General features: G+C 53.9%; 1 protein-coding gene across 1 annotated transcript; it reads right to left on the reverse strand.

The window, feature by feature from the left end:
- Window positions 1-965: 965 nt before the first annotated feature.
- Window positions 966-9,578, reverse strand: DACT3 (dishevelled binding antagonist of beta catenin 3). Its single transcript, XM_087826782.1, has 4 exons — window positions 9,312-9,578; window positions 4,503-4,599; window positions 4,196-4,348; window positions 966-3,218 (listed from the first exon to the last, which is right to left on the reverse strand). The coding sequence occupies exons 1-4, from the start codon at window positions 9,558-9,560 to the stop codon at window positions 1,822-1,824; spliced, it is 1,896 nt and encodes a 631-aa protein (XP_087682908.1). The 5' UTR covers window positions 9,561-9,578; the 3' UTR covers window positions 966-1,821.
- Window positions 9,579-13,534: the final 3,956 nt, after the last annotated feature.

Below are 13,534 nucleotides of genomic sequence, written 5' to 3' on the forward strand. Positions count from 1 at the left end.
ACCCAAAGATATTTTTTCCATTACTTTTCAAAGAGTGGAAGGGAGAGAGAGAGAAAAGCATCAATGAGAGACACATCGATTGGTTGCATCCTGCATGAGCCCCAACCAGGGTCAGGATCAAGCCTGCAACCGAGGTATGCACCCTTGGCCAGAACTGAATCTGGGGCCCTCCATCCATGGGCCGATGCTCTAACCACTGAACCAAACCAGTTAGAGCAAAAATTCAATTCTTATTAAAATATTTCCCATAAAGAAATCTCCAGGCACAGATGACTTAATCCCCCCCTCCCCCAAAAAAAAAATTTGATAAAGAATGCATACATAGCCCGGCCGGGGTGGCTCAGAGGTGGAACATCAACCTATAATCCAGGAGATTCCCTGTCAGGGCACATGCCCAGGTTTAGGGCTCGATCCCCAGCAGGGGGCATGCAGGAGGCAGATCAATGACTCTCATCATTGATGTTTCTCTCTCTCTCTCTCTCCCTCCCTCTCCCTTCCTCTCTCTGAAATCAATAAAGATATATTTTTTAAAAAGAATGCATACATATAGTTCAATTTATGTAAATATAGTTTTATATATACAGTATAACAATATGTATATGCATATACATAGTTATATATATTTATATAGTTACTAGACCCATATATGTATGCAAACACATAAAGGAAAACATGAAGGATGCATATCAAACTGATTATGATGACTTCTGAGCAAGGGGATTTAGGACTGTCCCATACTGTTTTCATTTTATGAAACCACATTTATGACCAAACAAAACTCCATCAAAGGTCAGTCATTGAAATAAAATAGCCAATGGCTAGAAAATGATGCTGAGACCCACCCTGGCATCTGCCATCTGTTTCTGGACACTGCCACATCCAAAGCAAACCGTAATCGCTCAATAAATGTTAGTCCAAAGGAAAAGCATTTCTCCCACTTTAACACAGAAGTCAAGTCCACCACATATGTAACACTGTGCGTTTATTTACAAAGAGGTTAGAGAAACACACAGAATCTGGCTCCCCTGTGCACCGGGGAGTCACCATCGTCATAATAAATACAGTAATTTTTAAAAAGAAAAAAATACTGGATTGAAACAGTTGAGGGTCATCCTGAGCTCCCACTCCCTCTCACAGTGGGGTGGGGGGTAACCCACAAGATAGAAGCCATCTTCCTTCCCCTCTTCTACTTCCCAATCTTCCGTAATTGTCCATGGATAGAAATAAAAAGTCGTTCTTCCCAGGTGTTATCAACTCTTATTTGACCCTCAAAACCCCAAAGTCAGTGCTCCTTCCCTTCCCAGGGCACTCTGAAGGCACCATCTGGGTCAGACACAGAGAGTCTCCAGCCAGCCACGTGCCAAGGGGATATCCAAGGACATGGATGAGGGGCACTTTGTGTATGAGGGGCCATATCTGGGCACGGAGGGGAAGACTAAGAGGGCTCAGTGAGAGAAGTGAAGGGCATCAAACAGACTGTCTAAACTAGAACGGGGAAGTTCAAACTGAATTACCCCTTCAGCATACCATAGTACACCCATAGCACAGATGAGGAAGATGAGGTCCAGAGAGAGGGAACTTTTGCCCATGGGCTGCAGAGCCATCAGTTGAAAGACCCACTGGGTCAGACAGGGCCCCTCCCCCATTCCTCCCTAAGGAGGGGGAGCCTTATCAACCAGGACTGCAGTGGATGGGGCACAGAGGAAGGGTCTTTGGAAGGCGAGAAGACGGTGGTCTTTGGAAGGGAGGTGTGGAAGGGTCAGTGATTGGGGGTGTGGTGGTGCAGAGGCTATGAAGGGGAGCCCAAACAAACCCCCAGACTCATACTGTAGTCATGACCTTGAGAGAACCCGAACGGAAACGTAGTATCTTTTTCTTGAGCGCGTGGGAAGCCTTGATCTTCACAAAGACCTTGGCGGGGCCGGCGGGCGCCCCTCCACCCGCACCACCTCCAGGCCCGGAAGCCGCGGTGGCCGCCACCAGCTGCTGCGGCCACACGAGGCCACCGCTGCCGTCGGAATCGCTGGATGCGGAACTGAAGGCAGGCGACTCGCCCTCGCTGGCGCTCGACTCGCTCTCCCCGTAGCCGCCGCCGACGCCGCCCGTCGGGCCCCGGCGTCCGAGGGGCCCCAGGCGCCCCACCGAGCACTCGGAGTCGCTGCCGGCGCAGCCGTAGAGCAGCCGGCGCTGGGGAGCAGACGGGGACGGGCCAGGACCCGGGCCGCGGGCGGCGGGGGCGCGGGGGCGGCCGCGGCGCCCGTCGGCGGCGTCGATCTCGGCCGTGGAGCGCCAGCGGCGGCAGGACCCCGCGGCCTGGGCGGCCAGCGTGGGTGCCGGGCCGCGGCGAGGCCGCGGGGGCCGCGGCTCTTCCCGTTCGGCTGTGGGATACTTGGGCGGCCCCGGAGGGACGGCGGCGGCGCGGCCCAGCAGGCTGGTCTCCGACTGCGAGCGCGCGGCCTTCCGCGCCCGGGGCGAGCCCCGGCGCCCCGAGGCCTCCGTCATGCGTCCGCGGCGGCCCGCGGCCCGGGGACGCTCCCGGGGTGGGGACTGCTCCACGCTGCGGCCCCGGGTCAGCGGTGGCGCCTTGCGGCGGGCCGCGCGGCCGGGGAGGCCGCGGGTGGCCGCCTGAGCGCCCGGGATGTACTGCGCCTTCACCAGGCGGCCCTCCGCCGGGCTGTCTGGGGGCGAGGGGGCTGCGGGCGACGCGGCGGGCTCGGGCGCCGCCTCCGACTCCCACTGCGAGGCCCAGGCGCGGCCCAAGGCGGCCGGACTCGCGGAACGGCCCCCCGCGCGCTCCACGGGGGGCTCGGGCGCGGGCCGCGCGCCTCCGGGGGGCGGGGACGCGTCGGGCGGCCTCTGGCGCACGCTGTTCTGGCGCCGCGGGCCCCCGTCCGCGCCCCCGGGACTGGTCCGGGGCTGGCCCGCCCCCCGGCGGCGGCGCCTGCGCAGGAGCGCCGAGATGTAGCCGTCCAGGGGCCGTCCGGAGCCCGGTACGTCGGGCGAGTCTGCCGGGGGGCGGCCGCAGGGCCGAGGGCTGCGCAGCGCCACCGCGTGCAGAGGGCTGGGCGTCAGGAAGGGCCCCGCGCGGGCCCGCCGCTCCGCTGAGGAGCCGGCCTCCGCGCCCGCAGACCCGGCTGCCGTGGGATAGGGCGCCGAGAAGGACCGCGGGACTGCTGCCCGAGCTCCCACCACCTCGGGAGCGCTAGGACTGGCATCTCCTACGGGAGGGAAACAAAATTTCAAAAGGAAGAGTGGAAGAGGCTCTCAAGGCCGTTCTCAAGGTGCCAGGACGGGCATTTCCCCTCTATTGTCCCATTCCATCAAACAAACAAACAAAAAAGCCTGCTCTCACCCCTTCCCCCACATCAGGTTCATAACAAAATCCTCACAGTAGCCTACAAGGCCCTGAGTGATCTGTCCTGCCTCTGCCTCTCTGACCTCCATTTCTAAGCCCTCCCCTCTACATGTATAGGTCTCCCACGAGCGTGACCTCCAGGATGCAGAGGCCAGTAATGCTCCTGCCTCAGGGCCTTTGCACCTGCTGTTACTGATTCCTACAACGCTCTTCCCTCAGGATTGGTCCACTCCTTCACTTGCTTCAGGGTGCCACGCAAATGTCACAGTCTCAGGGATGCCTTCTCTGACCGTATTTTGTAAAATTGCAATTCATTCCCCTACTCCAAGAGACACTCCCTAGTCTCCTCCCCAAATCTTCTTTTCATTGTACTTGTCAATATCTAATACCCTATGTGTTTTACTTATTTATCTTGTGTGTTACCTATTTCACTCACTAGAATGTCAATTTTGTGAGGACAGGGACTGTTTTCACTGCTGTATCCATCACCCATGGGATAGTGTGCTAGGATAGCACATAGTAGGGGCTCAGAAACTTGTATGAATGAATAACAGTAGTTCCCAATGACCAAGAGGCTCCCATGTACCAAGTCCAATGCCTTAAGGCAAAGGCCCACTGAATACTCAAAACTTCCCTATGAGATCGGTGCAGTTATTAATCCCATTTTAACAGATGGAGAAACAGAGGTCCAGAAAGAAGTGAAATACTCAAAATCACATGAAAAGGAATGTCACAGCCAGAATTCCAATTCAGGTTGGTCTGACTCAGAAGTGTGTGGTCAAAACCATCTTCTCACTGTCAGTTCCCTGGCTCTCAGGGCCCCAACCCCACCCACCTTACCTAGGGACTTAGGCCTCTCGCTGGCATAGATGCCCCGGGGTTCAGAGGGACCCAGGCGTCCATAGGAGCCAGATCCGGAGAAGCCACTGTCCCCACAGAAGGTTGAGGGTGGTGAGTCAGGACCTCCTGTAGAGCTGGGGTCTTCATAGAAGCCTGGATTGAGAAGGGGAGAGATAATCAGGGGGCCTGCCTGGGGAAACCAGGGGGTGGAGACCAAGCAACAGAGACAAGGGAGCCTGAGAGATGGGGGACAGTGGAAAACATTGGGGTGTCCCAGGCTGACCCTGCTCCCTTTACCCATGCTCACCCGAGCTGCGCCCGCTCTCCTGTTCCAGGCCCCCAGACTCCAGGCTCAGGTCTCCCAGCTGCTGGCCCAGGTCCCAGATGAGTCCGGGCAAGGCCTCCTGAAGGCATGGTGAGAGCAGGATGGTCAGAAGCCCCACCCCCAAGTCCTCTGCCGACTGGTCCCCTATTCCAGGAGCTCATGGGCAGAGTTTCACTTTGACAATGAGACTCTGACTTCAAAAGACGGGCTAAATCCAGTCCTTACCACAGCCACTTATTCCCTTTTAGGTGTGACGAGGCCTCAGAAGGTCCCATTCCTTTCACCTCCCTTCTTCCATCTGTGCTCATGGCCCCTTGACCCCTATTAGAATGTCCCTCATTGAGTCTAACTTTAGTTCTTCTTGCTGTAAGGGCACTTCACTGCTAAAAGTTGGTGTCCAGGACCTAGCAGATCCCTTAGTCTGCCTTCTCCCAGGTCCTTGACCTTTTCTTCTCAGATGCCTCCATCTTCCCTCCCCCTCATCCACCGGTAGAAAGTTCTTTTGCAAATCTCCCTGAGTCCTTCCTGGTGCAGACTGACCCTTTCCCTCACATGGATAAAATAGGCTGCTATGACTCATATGTTTTTGCTCCTCACTTCAGAAAGAACCCCTCATGCCTAATGGAAAGGCATTCCTAGCCTCAGTGGTACTGCAGCAGGTTCCTTGGCTCCTGGGACCACATCTGCCTCCAGCTCTTGCTCCATTCCCACTCAGAAGCCCCCACTGCTCCTGATCCCCATAAGAAATTTCTGTTGAGTCTACCCTGTCTCCTTCTTGCTGCAGCAAAAGATCGATTCTTATCAGGTGTGAAAAAGTGAAGGTGAAAACCCTTTAAGGGGAGTGTGACAGTGACTGTGGAACTGAACCTCATGTTGGAAATTGGGGCCAGAGGCAGGAAGAGTCTCACTGGGGTCTGGGTGAGGCCAGAGGTGGCGGCAGCTGAGCTGACGGTTGACCCTCAGACAAAAGCAGCTTGTCTGGACGGCGGGAAGGAGGGGGGAGGGAGGAGGGGCTGGGAGGGCAGGCGCCCAGCCCTGCCTATTTAAGGCAGAAAGATTGGCCAGCTCCCTTGCAGACACCCCCCCCCCTCCAGCTTCCCACTCCTGTGGCTGCTCTCCTGGGCTCCATCCTCTCCCTCCCCCAGAACAGAAGCCCCCACCTGGGCTTGTTTATGGCAGGAAAGTCAACAAGACAATCCACTTTGGGCTCCTGCTCTGAGTGTGCAGAGGGGCTCAGGGTGGCGTCGTCTTTGAGCAAAACCCAGGAAAGCAGGAGAATTGTGCAGCATCTGGGGTGACTAGAAATAAATCAGAATTCCCCAGGTACCCCATATCATGTCCCCCACTAATTGCCCCCTTGCTCACTGCACTAGCCACACTGGCCTCCTTGCTGTTCCCTGAACATGCCAGGTATGTTCCATCCTCAGTAGGATGTGTCCCCCGCATCTCCTCCTGGCTCACTCCCTTGCTTCATTCAGAAACTTTGCTTACCCGATCCCCTCTCCCACCCTCTTTCCAAAATAGCTCTGTCATTCTGCACCTCAGGTGCCCTGCCTTTTTTCCTACATAGCAGCAATGACCCCATGGCTTAAAATTATATATTTCAGGTTGGCATTTGTTTATTGTTTCTCGAACTGGAATGTCAGCCCCTGGAGGGCAGAGATTCTTGACTGTTTTGTTCACTACTGCACCCTCCCCACCTCCAGTGCCTTGAACAGTGTCTGACACAAAGTAGGTGCTCAGGAAACTTTCAATGAAGGAATGAATGTATACAGCAGAATATTATACAACTGTTAAAATGGAAGGAGGCAATTTCTATATAGAACCATCACCAAGACAGAATGTTGAGTGGGGAAAGGAAAGTGCAGAGTGTATAGTATGAGGGTGGGTCAGAATTATCTGGAGGGTGTATTAAAACCTGAATTACTGATCCCCTCAGAGCTTCTGATTCCAGTCTGGAACCCCCCAAAATTGCATTTCTAACAGGTTCCCATGTGATGCTCTAGTCCAGTGGACCACATTTTGAGAACCACTGGCATAGGCCCTGGGACCTTACCCAAGAAACTGGAATTTGTAAAAAAGCAAAGCAAAGCTTGAAATTTCTGGTATGTAAACTGTTTCTGCCAGTAGATGCATTGAAAGGCCTGCAGGGACTTCCAAGGTGACACAGAGGTGATTTCAGGGAAGAGGGTGCATTTAGGGAGCCAAGTGAGGGATAAGGGAACAGGTTGGTACAATGAAGTGGTTAAGGAGGCATAGCTTGGAGTCTAATTGCCAGGGTTCGAATTCAGCTCTGGCGCTTCCCAGCTGTGTGACCTTGAGCAGGTTACTTCACCTCTCTGGGCCTTGGTTTCCTCATCTGTAACAGGGCATCCTTCAACTCCCTCTGTTATGGGGTTGTGAGGATTCAGTGAGTTAAAAGAGCAGTTCCTTTTAAGTACTCAATAAATGTTAGCTTTTATTTTACATGAAAGCTCTGAATTTCTAACAAGGAAAATATAAAATCACGATTACTTGTGTAATTAAAAATAAGTGTTAGTGAGTTCTTCAGGTCTAATTTCAATTCTGCCGTCATAGGGAAGGCAGGAGTTAGGGGGAATGGAAAGGAGAGGCCTCCTCTACCTTTGTGCCTGGGCCCCCCCAGCACTCCCTCCCCCAGTCTATTCTAAGTCTGACCTCATTCTTTCCAGCTGCAAAGGGATGAATCTTTAAAAGACCAGAAGGTCTTTGGTTTGAATCTGGCTCCCCATTTGCCCCCAATACCGAGTGGGCTTGAGGGCGTCAAGCTCAGGCAGGCTTAACATGAGTGTGGTTAGGGCTTGGGGAGACCTAACCCCTTCGCCCAAACTTTTTCAGACCTTTGTTCCTGCCCGCACATCCCTAGTCTGTGTCCAATTCCCTTTGTCTCTGTTAGGAAGTCCTTCTGCAAGTCTAGCTTAAGTCCTTCTTGCTGGAAGGAGACCTTCTTCCTTGGTGGGAGAGAGAGGGACCTCCACCCCCTGCCAGGACTCCTGCCTGTTTCCTCTGAGACCCTGTTCCTGCCTCCCCATCAGTCTTGTGAGAAACGAAGGAAGTCTGGCTTCAGCGCTCTTGCTTCAAAGGGGTTATAGTCCTGGGTGGCGGGTGGGAGAGGTAAGCATCGTAAGACAGAGGCTCAGGGATGAGTAGAGGCCTCCACCCCCTCTTCAGAAGGACCCAGGAACCCCCAACACCAGAGGGGTTTATATTTAGCGCTTTTCTGCGCCTCTCTCGGGCCACTGTCTCCCTCCCGCTGCCTGCTGCCGCCTCCTCCCTGATGCCGGGACGGCGCTTTGCCTGGAGACTGGCGGGGAAGAGGCCTCCCTACTACCACCTCATGGGGGGGGGTGCTGAGGGGCAGAGATGGGGTAGCTGAGGGGGAAGGGAGGGGAGACTGAGGCAGAGACTGAGGGGCAGTGAGGAAGGACACAGCTTGCCCATCCCCATGACTTTCCTCTCCTCCTAGAGCTGGGAGGCGCCTTCCCAAGCCCAGCCTGCCGGGGGTGGGTGGCGGGGAGCTGGTGAAGGCCCCCACAATGCTTCTCTAACTTTGGGAGGGGGTGGCGCCTCCCACAGCTGTTTCTGTTTCCAGAGAAGAATGTGCAGGGTCCCACTCCCGGCCGGGGGAGGGGCTGGGCCTGCAGCCTCTGAGTCTGGCTTCAGTCCCCTCCCCAGTCCCCATCTGGGGTGGGGGCAGTCGAGGTCAGCAGCAGGGAGAGCCCACTCCCCCACCACCTCGGCTCAGGTTTCCCCAAACGGGAAGCTCTGACCACCCACAGGCTTGGGGATGGGATCTGCACCGGGAGCTGGGGTCTGGGGCCTGGAGGGCTGGGGGGAGGGGAAGAGAGAGCAGAGACGGGGACCTGGGGCCGGAAAAGAGAGGTGCAGATGTGCAAAAGGGAAGAGCAGGGAGACAGAAACACACGGCAGGTCACAGAGATGTGCGGTGGGGAGAGTGTGAGGAACCCAGGAAGACGTCGGGAGAATCAAGGAATGAGGGGAGGGAGAGTGGGGAACGACAAGAGAGTCATTCTGGAGGCTTCTGCTCCACCTTCCCCCATTCAAGCGCCCAGAGAGCCCAGGAGTCAGACCCCCCATGCCGCCTCAGCCTGCCTCCTCTTGGGTTAACCAGGGTTGGGACCAGGTAGGAAAGGAGGAAAAGTACCACGGGTGGGCCACAATCACCGTGGGGTCCTCAGGAACTGTGAGCCTCCCCTGGGCAGGCATCCCTCCCTCCGGAGGCCCTAAGAGTCCCTCACCCCACCTGGCCCCCGGAGACCTCCAAGCACACCAGGACCTAGGGAAGATGGAGCCCTGGCAGCAGGGGCCCAGAGTGGGGCACGTTTGGATCTGGGCAGTGTGACCTTGGGTGAGTCATTTGCCCTCTCTGAGCCTCAGTTTCTTTCTCTGTAAAATGGGGACTATCCCCCCTTATCACCCAAGCTGCAAGAAGACAACGCATGCTGAGTACTGGCCCCGGGCTTGACACATACTTGGCGCCCAGAAGGGTTTTCTTTGGGGAAGGGGTTCTGGGGATGGGGCCTGGGCATGTCTATAGACTCCAGCGGAGCCATGCGGTCCCTCCTTTCCCAGTTCGGGGGTGGGGAGGCCACATCCCGCCCGCCGCCCAGACTCCAGGGTCTGCAGCCCCACCCCCTGTCCTTCCCCCCTTCCCCTCCCCCACCGGGACGGGTGTGTGAGCATCTAACCGAGACAGATAGACAGACAGATACAGATGGTTGCGGAGGGACGGACGGACAGGCGGCCCCTCACCAGCTGCTCCTCCAGGGCCGCCGCGGCCCGGCGCGCCGCCGCTGCATCTTCGTCCTCGTCGGCGTCCTCCTCGTCCTCGGCCTCGGCGCCCCCCATTCCGGGCTGGGCCAGCCGCAGCGCCTGCTGCACGCGGTACTCCTGCCTCTCCCGTAGCCAGTGCAACTCGCAGAGCCCGGCCAGGCTGCCCTCCAGCCAGCCCCGCAGCCGGCCCCGCTCGGGGCTCACCGGGAACGAGAAGGCCCGGATCATGGCTGCGGCCCCCCGCCCCAGCCCAGCCGGGCCCCGCGGCCACCCCTCTCCCGGTCCCACCTCCCCGCCCCAACAGCCCGCCTGCCCGCCCGCCCGCTGGCCCGGCTGTCACCGTCTCATCTGCATAGGCGCACGCCCATTGGGCCGCCCGCCCGCGCCTTATCTGCATAGCCACGCCCCCGACCACACAGCAACCAGCACCTATTGCTGGGGCATGCACCCGCTCCCCCAATGCGACGCATGCTCGCAGCTGCCTACTCGCTGTGCTCTCAGGCGGCCTCGCCACGCCCCCCCACGCCAGCCTGCCATTGGTCCGTGGCCACGCCCCCACGCGTCACAATGAAACAAGCCCGTCCTTGCTCCAATGTCATTGGTCCGTGCCTCCCGGGTCCCGCAACTGGTTCCGCCCCCTTGCGGGCGAGCTCGGGCTACCATTGGATTGTTGGGCAGGAAGGGAAGAGGTATTCTATAAATAGAGAACGGGTCCAAGTTACTGGCAGATCTCCCTTTCCCTTCAGCCCCTCGCAACCCTCAGCTTCTGAGGTTAAGCGGGAGTAGGAAAGAGTTAGAGAATAGAGCCCGGATTTTGCCCTCTCTTCCATGAAGCCCTCTCAGAATTCAGCCGTAAAACTAGAAGGGCCGGTCTAGTTCAGATCAACAACCTCCCATAGAATTATACTTCTAAGCGGGGCCGGTTTCACCGGCATGCGGCCAAGCTTAGAGGATCCGGGGGCTTGGTTTTAATGTTCTGCTGTTACGGTCTTGAAATCCTTAATTTTTAAACAAGGGGCCCTGCGTTTTCATTTCACATTAGGACTCGCAAATTATGTAGCCAGTCTTGCTTCTAAGAGTCTAAGATCGGTTATATTCCAAAATTTGGCGTTATAAGACCCTGGAGGAAGATTCTATGATTTAGCCAGAACAGAATCTAAACGTCTTTGTCTCCCAGATGCGGTGAGGTTCTGAGCTCACCATTCTACGATTCCAGGGGCCTTTGTTCTACGTTCTAAGAGGCTTTGTTCTCAGCCTTCTAAGATGCTGTGTTCTCGACGTTCTATGGTCCTAAAGAGTCTGAGCCTGACATTTGTTTCCAAGGTTCCCTCCTCCCTCTCCGGGCTCCGCGAGTGAGGCTGGCGCCCCCTCAGGTGGCCAGCCTGTGTCACTACGCCAAGTGTGCGTCCCTACAACCTTCAAGATTTAGTTCCAACATTCATAACCATTTCTCAGACAGTCCTTGACTCCTTAAAAGCCAGGGCCCAGAAGACCATGTGAGAGCCTCTCACTTTTATGAGTGACCTTCTGATCATGAGCAGGAGAGGTAACAGTAGAGAATTAGAGCAAAGACTGTCAAGAGTGAGTCCAAACTCTACCACTTTACAGCTGTGTGATCTTGAGAAACATGCTTAACCTCCCTGTGCCTCAGTTTTCTCATCTGTATAATGGGCGTCAGAATACTGCCTACCTCACAGAGTTGTTATGAGGATTAAGTGATATATTTGTCAAGTGCTTGAAATGGTGCCTTCCATGTATCTGATAAATAAGCCACAGAGGATCTGATAAGTAAAAACTATTCTAGAGTCCAAAGGAGAAAAATAAGCCTGAACTTTAATAGAGACAAACTTGACTCAATCCCCCTCTTGTTTAAGACAGGCCTAATCTGTCCTTAATGACCTTAATTTTCTAACATGGGGAGATGATTGGGATTAATGAAAGGGGGATCTGGAGAGCTGGCTTGCAAACAAGTTTTTCTCAGTAGATGGTGTCTGGGGTGATGTCAGGATTGGCATTTCTTCCCTGTTGTTTGTGCAAGACCAGTTGGACCACTTGCTATGTAAAATCTTGAATCTCAAGCTGATTCAGGGTTCTGGTCAGCAGGCATTTGCAGATGGTAATTCCTAGGAAGATGCATTAAAATGGCTGAATAAAGGAGTAAAACCAAGATTCGAGGCCAAAGGGCAGCCAATCGAGAGGGTTCCGAGAAGGAAGTGGAGAGAGATGCTTGATTGGCAGAGTCAGAACAGTGGTAGCAATTCTGCAGATTTCCTTTTTGGCCTTTTGATGTCCTTATTGATAATGATGATGCCTCCAGAGTTCCTGGAAATTAACATGCAGCATTGCTTCCAACCACAGGCCACAAGTCCCTCCCCAGCAGCCCCTAACCTGGGTACAAAAGTTGCCCAAATATGGTTGGAGGCCATACTGAATCCTCAGGGTTTACTCCCAAGCATCTGGTTTCTTGTTCCAAGGCCTCTTTGGATGCTAATGAAAAAGGAGATGACAGTAATCCTGGATCTTGTGCCTGTGTGGTGATTTTCAGCCTCCACAGGATCTGACAGACCTCTTACATTTGTGAGGAATTGCAGGTTTGAGAGGAGAGTGAAATGTGGGTGTTGATAGAATTAGGGGGATAGAAACTCTGATAAGGGCTTACAGGATTGGCAAGGTCACAGGAGCCAGTCCAGCTGGTAGGTAGATACCAGTCAGTGAAATCCACACATAGAAAGTACCCATAATTGGGGGTGACCCAAGTCTCATGGGGATAATAGTCTTATTTATTTGAGTCATCAGAAACAAATGTTGATTAAAGGTGGAAAACTGAGAAGATGCAGGGACAGGGCTGGGACTACGAGATGAGTCACTAGAAGAACAATGAATGCCACCGATACAGAAGAAATTGTCAGCAGCATCGGTTGACTTGGGATGGGTAATATTTTGATAGCTGGGAAACCCAGGTGAGTTCAATTAAGAGGTGGTTCCTGACATTAGGGTGGTTACCAAAAGGTTGCATGTTGGATCTCTGCACATGCCTGGGTTGCAGGCTCTATCCCCGGTAGGGAGTGTGCAGGAGGCAGCTGATCAATGTTGCTCTCTCACGTGAATGTTTCTCTCTCTCCCTCCCCCCTCTCTAAAAATCAATCAACAAATTAAAATTTAAAATAATAAAAAGGAAGGTGTTGGGTAGTAAGGTACCTAACAAGACAGAGAATGGCTTAGACAAGGGTAAATCATGTGGCAAACTGTGGCATCTCATCACAACCACTGCTGTGTACTTGGGGGGTAGATGTGAGATACTAGTGGTGTGGCCCCTGTGTTTACTAAAACGGTGGTAGCAAGCCCATTAATGGGGATGGTCATTTCCCTCTGTGAGTTGAGGGATATTTATGGACAGGAGGAGAAAGTCTGCTGGAAGGCAGTCATTGGGGAGACAGAATCTTAGGCTTGAATTTCTTTTTGTATTTTAAAGCTGGACAGTCTCAAGGTTTTGTGGTACTTGATGGTCCTGATAAAATGGACATTTTTTTTTGTTTCTAATTGTTTGAGTCCTAGGACCTTAAAATATATTGTATGGATTTGATCTGCCATGGCATCCTCATGATGTTGGGCTATCTCATGAATTCTGTAATCGAGGCATTTTTCTAGTTAAAGTTATGTTTTTGATCATGCCTCCAATTTCAGGATATTAAATCTAGTTGCCAAGGCAGAATTGTTAAGGATCAGGCCTGAGTAGTCTTTCCATACATTTCCTAGCCTGGGTCTATCCTTGGTAATGGATTTGTCCCTCTGTTGTCTACACTCCTGGATCTTAGATCAGTTTTAGAGGAAGGCACATTCAGGATGGAGTTTAAGAGACATCCCCCACTAGTATTAGCTCAGGTTACACCTCAGAGGTGTTCTAGTTCACTTGGAGATCCTCATTGACTGAGGCTCATTTAGTTTTTTTCAAATCAAAGAGCTGCAGCTCCAGAACCAACCAGCAGATGGATTAGTTGATATAAATTGGGAAGACATGAAGAGCAAGCTCAGGTAGTAACTAACCTAAATTGGCAGTTAAACATTGAGGTTTTAAGGGGCTCAGGAAAGTCTTTAACTAAGATGTCTAAGCCTACATATGACCAAGGTGTAAAGAGAAGGTGTCCAGGTGCATGCTCCCACATCACTCACCCTCAGCTGTGGGACCAAGGGTCTGGCTGACA

Source organism: Miniopterus natalensis, chromosome 18, assembly GCF_054644295.1.
Source record: "Miniopterus natalensis isolate mMinNat1 chromosome 18, mMinNat1.hap1, whole genome shotgun sequence".
NCBI classification, from domain to species: Eukaryota; Metazoa; Chordata; class Mammalia; order Chiroptera; family Miniopteridae; genus Miniopterus; species Miniopterus natalensis.

Coding starts and splice junctions, on each gene's coding strand:
- DACT3 (XM_087826782.1), bottom strand. CDS start 9,560: ATGATCCGGGCCTTCTCGTTCCCGGTGAGCCCCGAGCGGGGCCGGCTG. Junction 4,600..9,311: donor CGGCCCTGGAGGAGCAGCTG/GTGAGGGGCCGC, acceptor CCATGCCTTCAG/GAGGCCTTGCCCGGACTCAT. Junction 3,219..4,195: donor CGAGAGGCCTAAGTCCCTAG/GTAAGGTGGGTG, acceptor TCCCTCCCGTAG/GAGATGCCAGTCCTAGCGCT.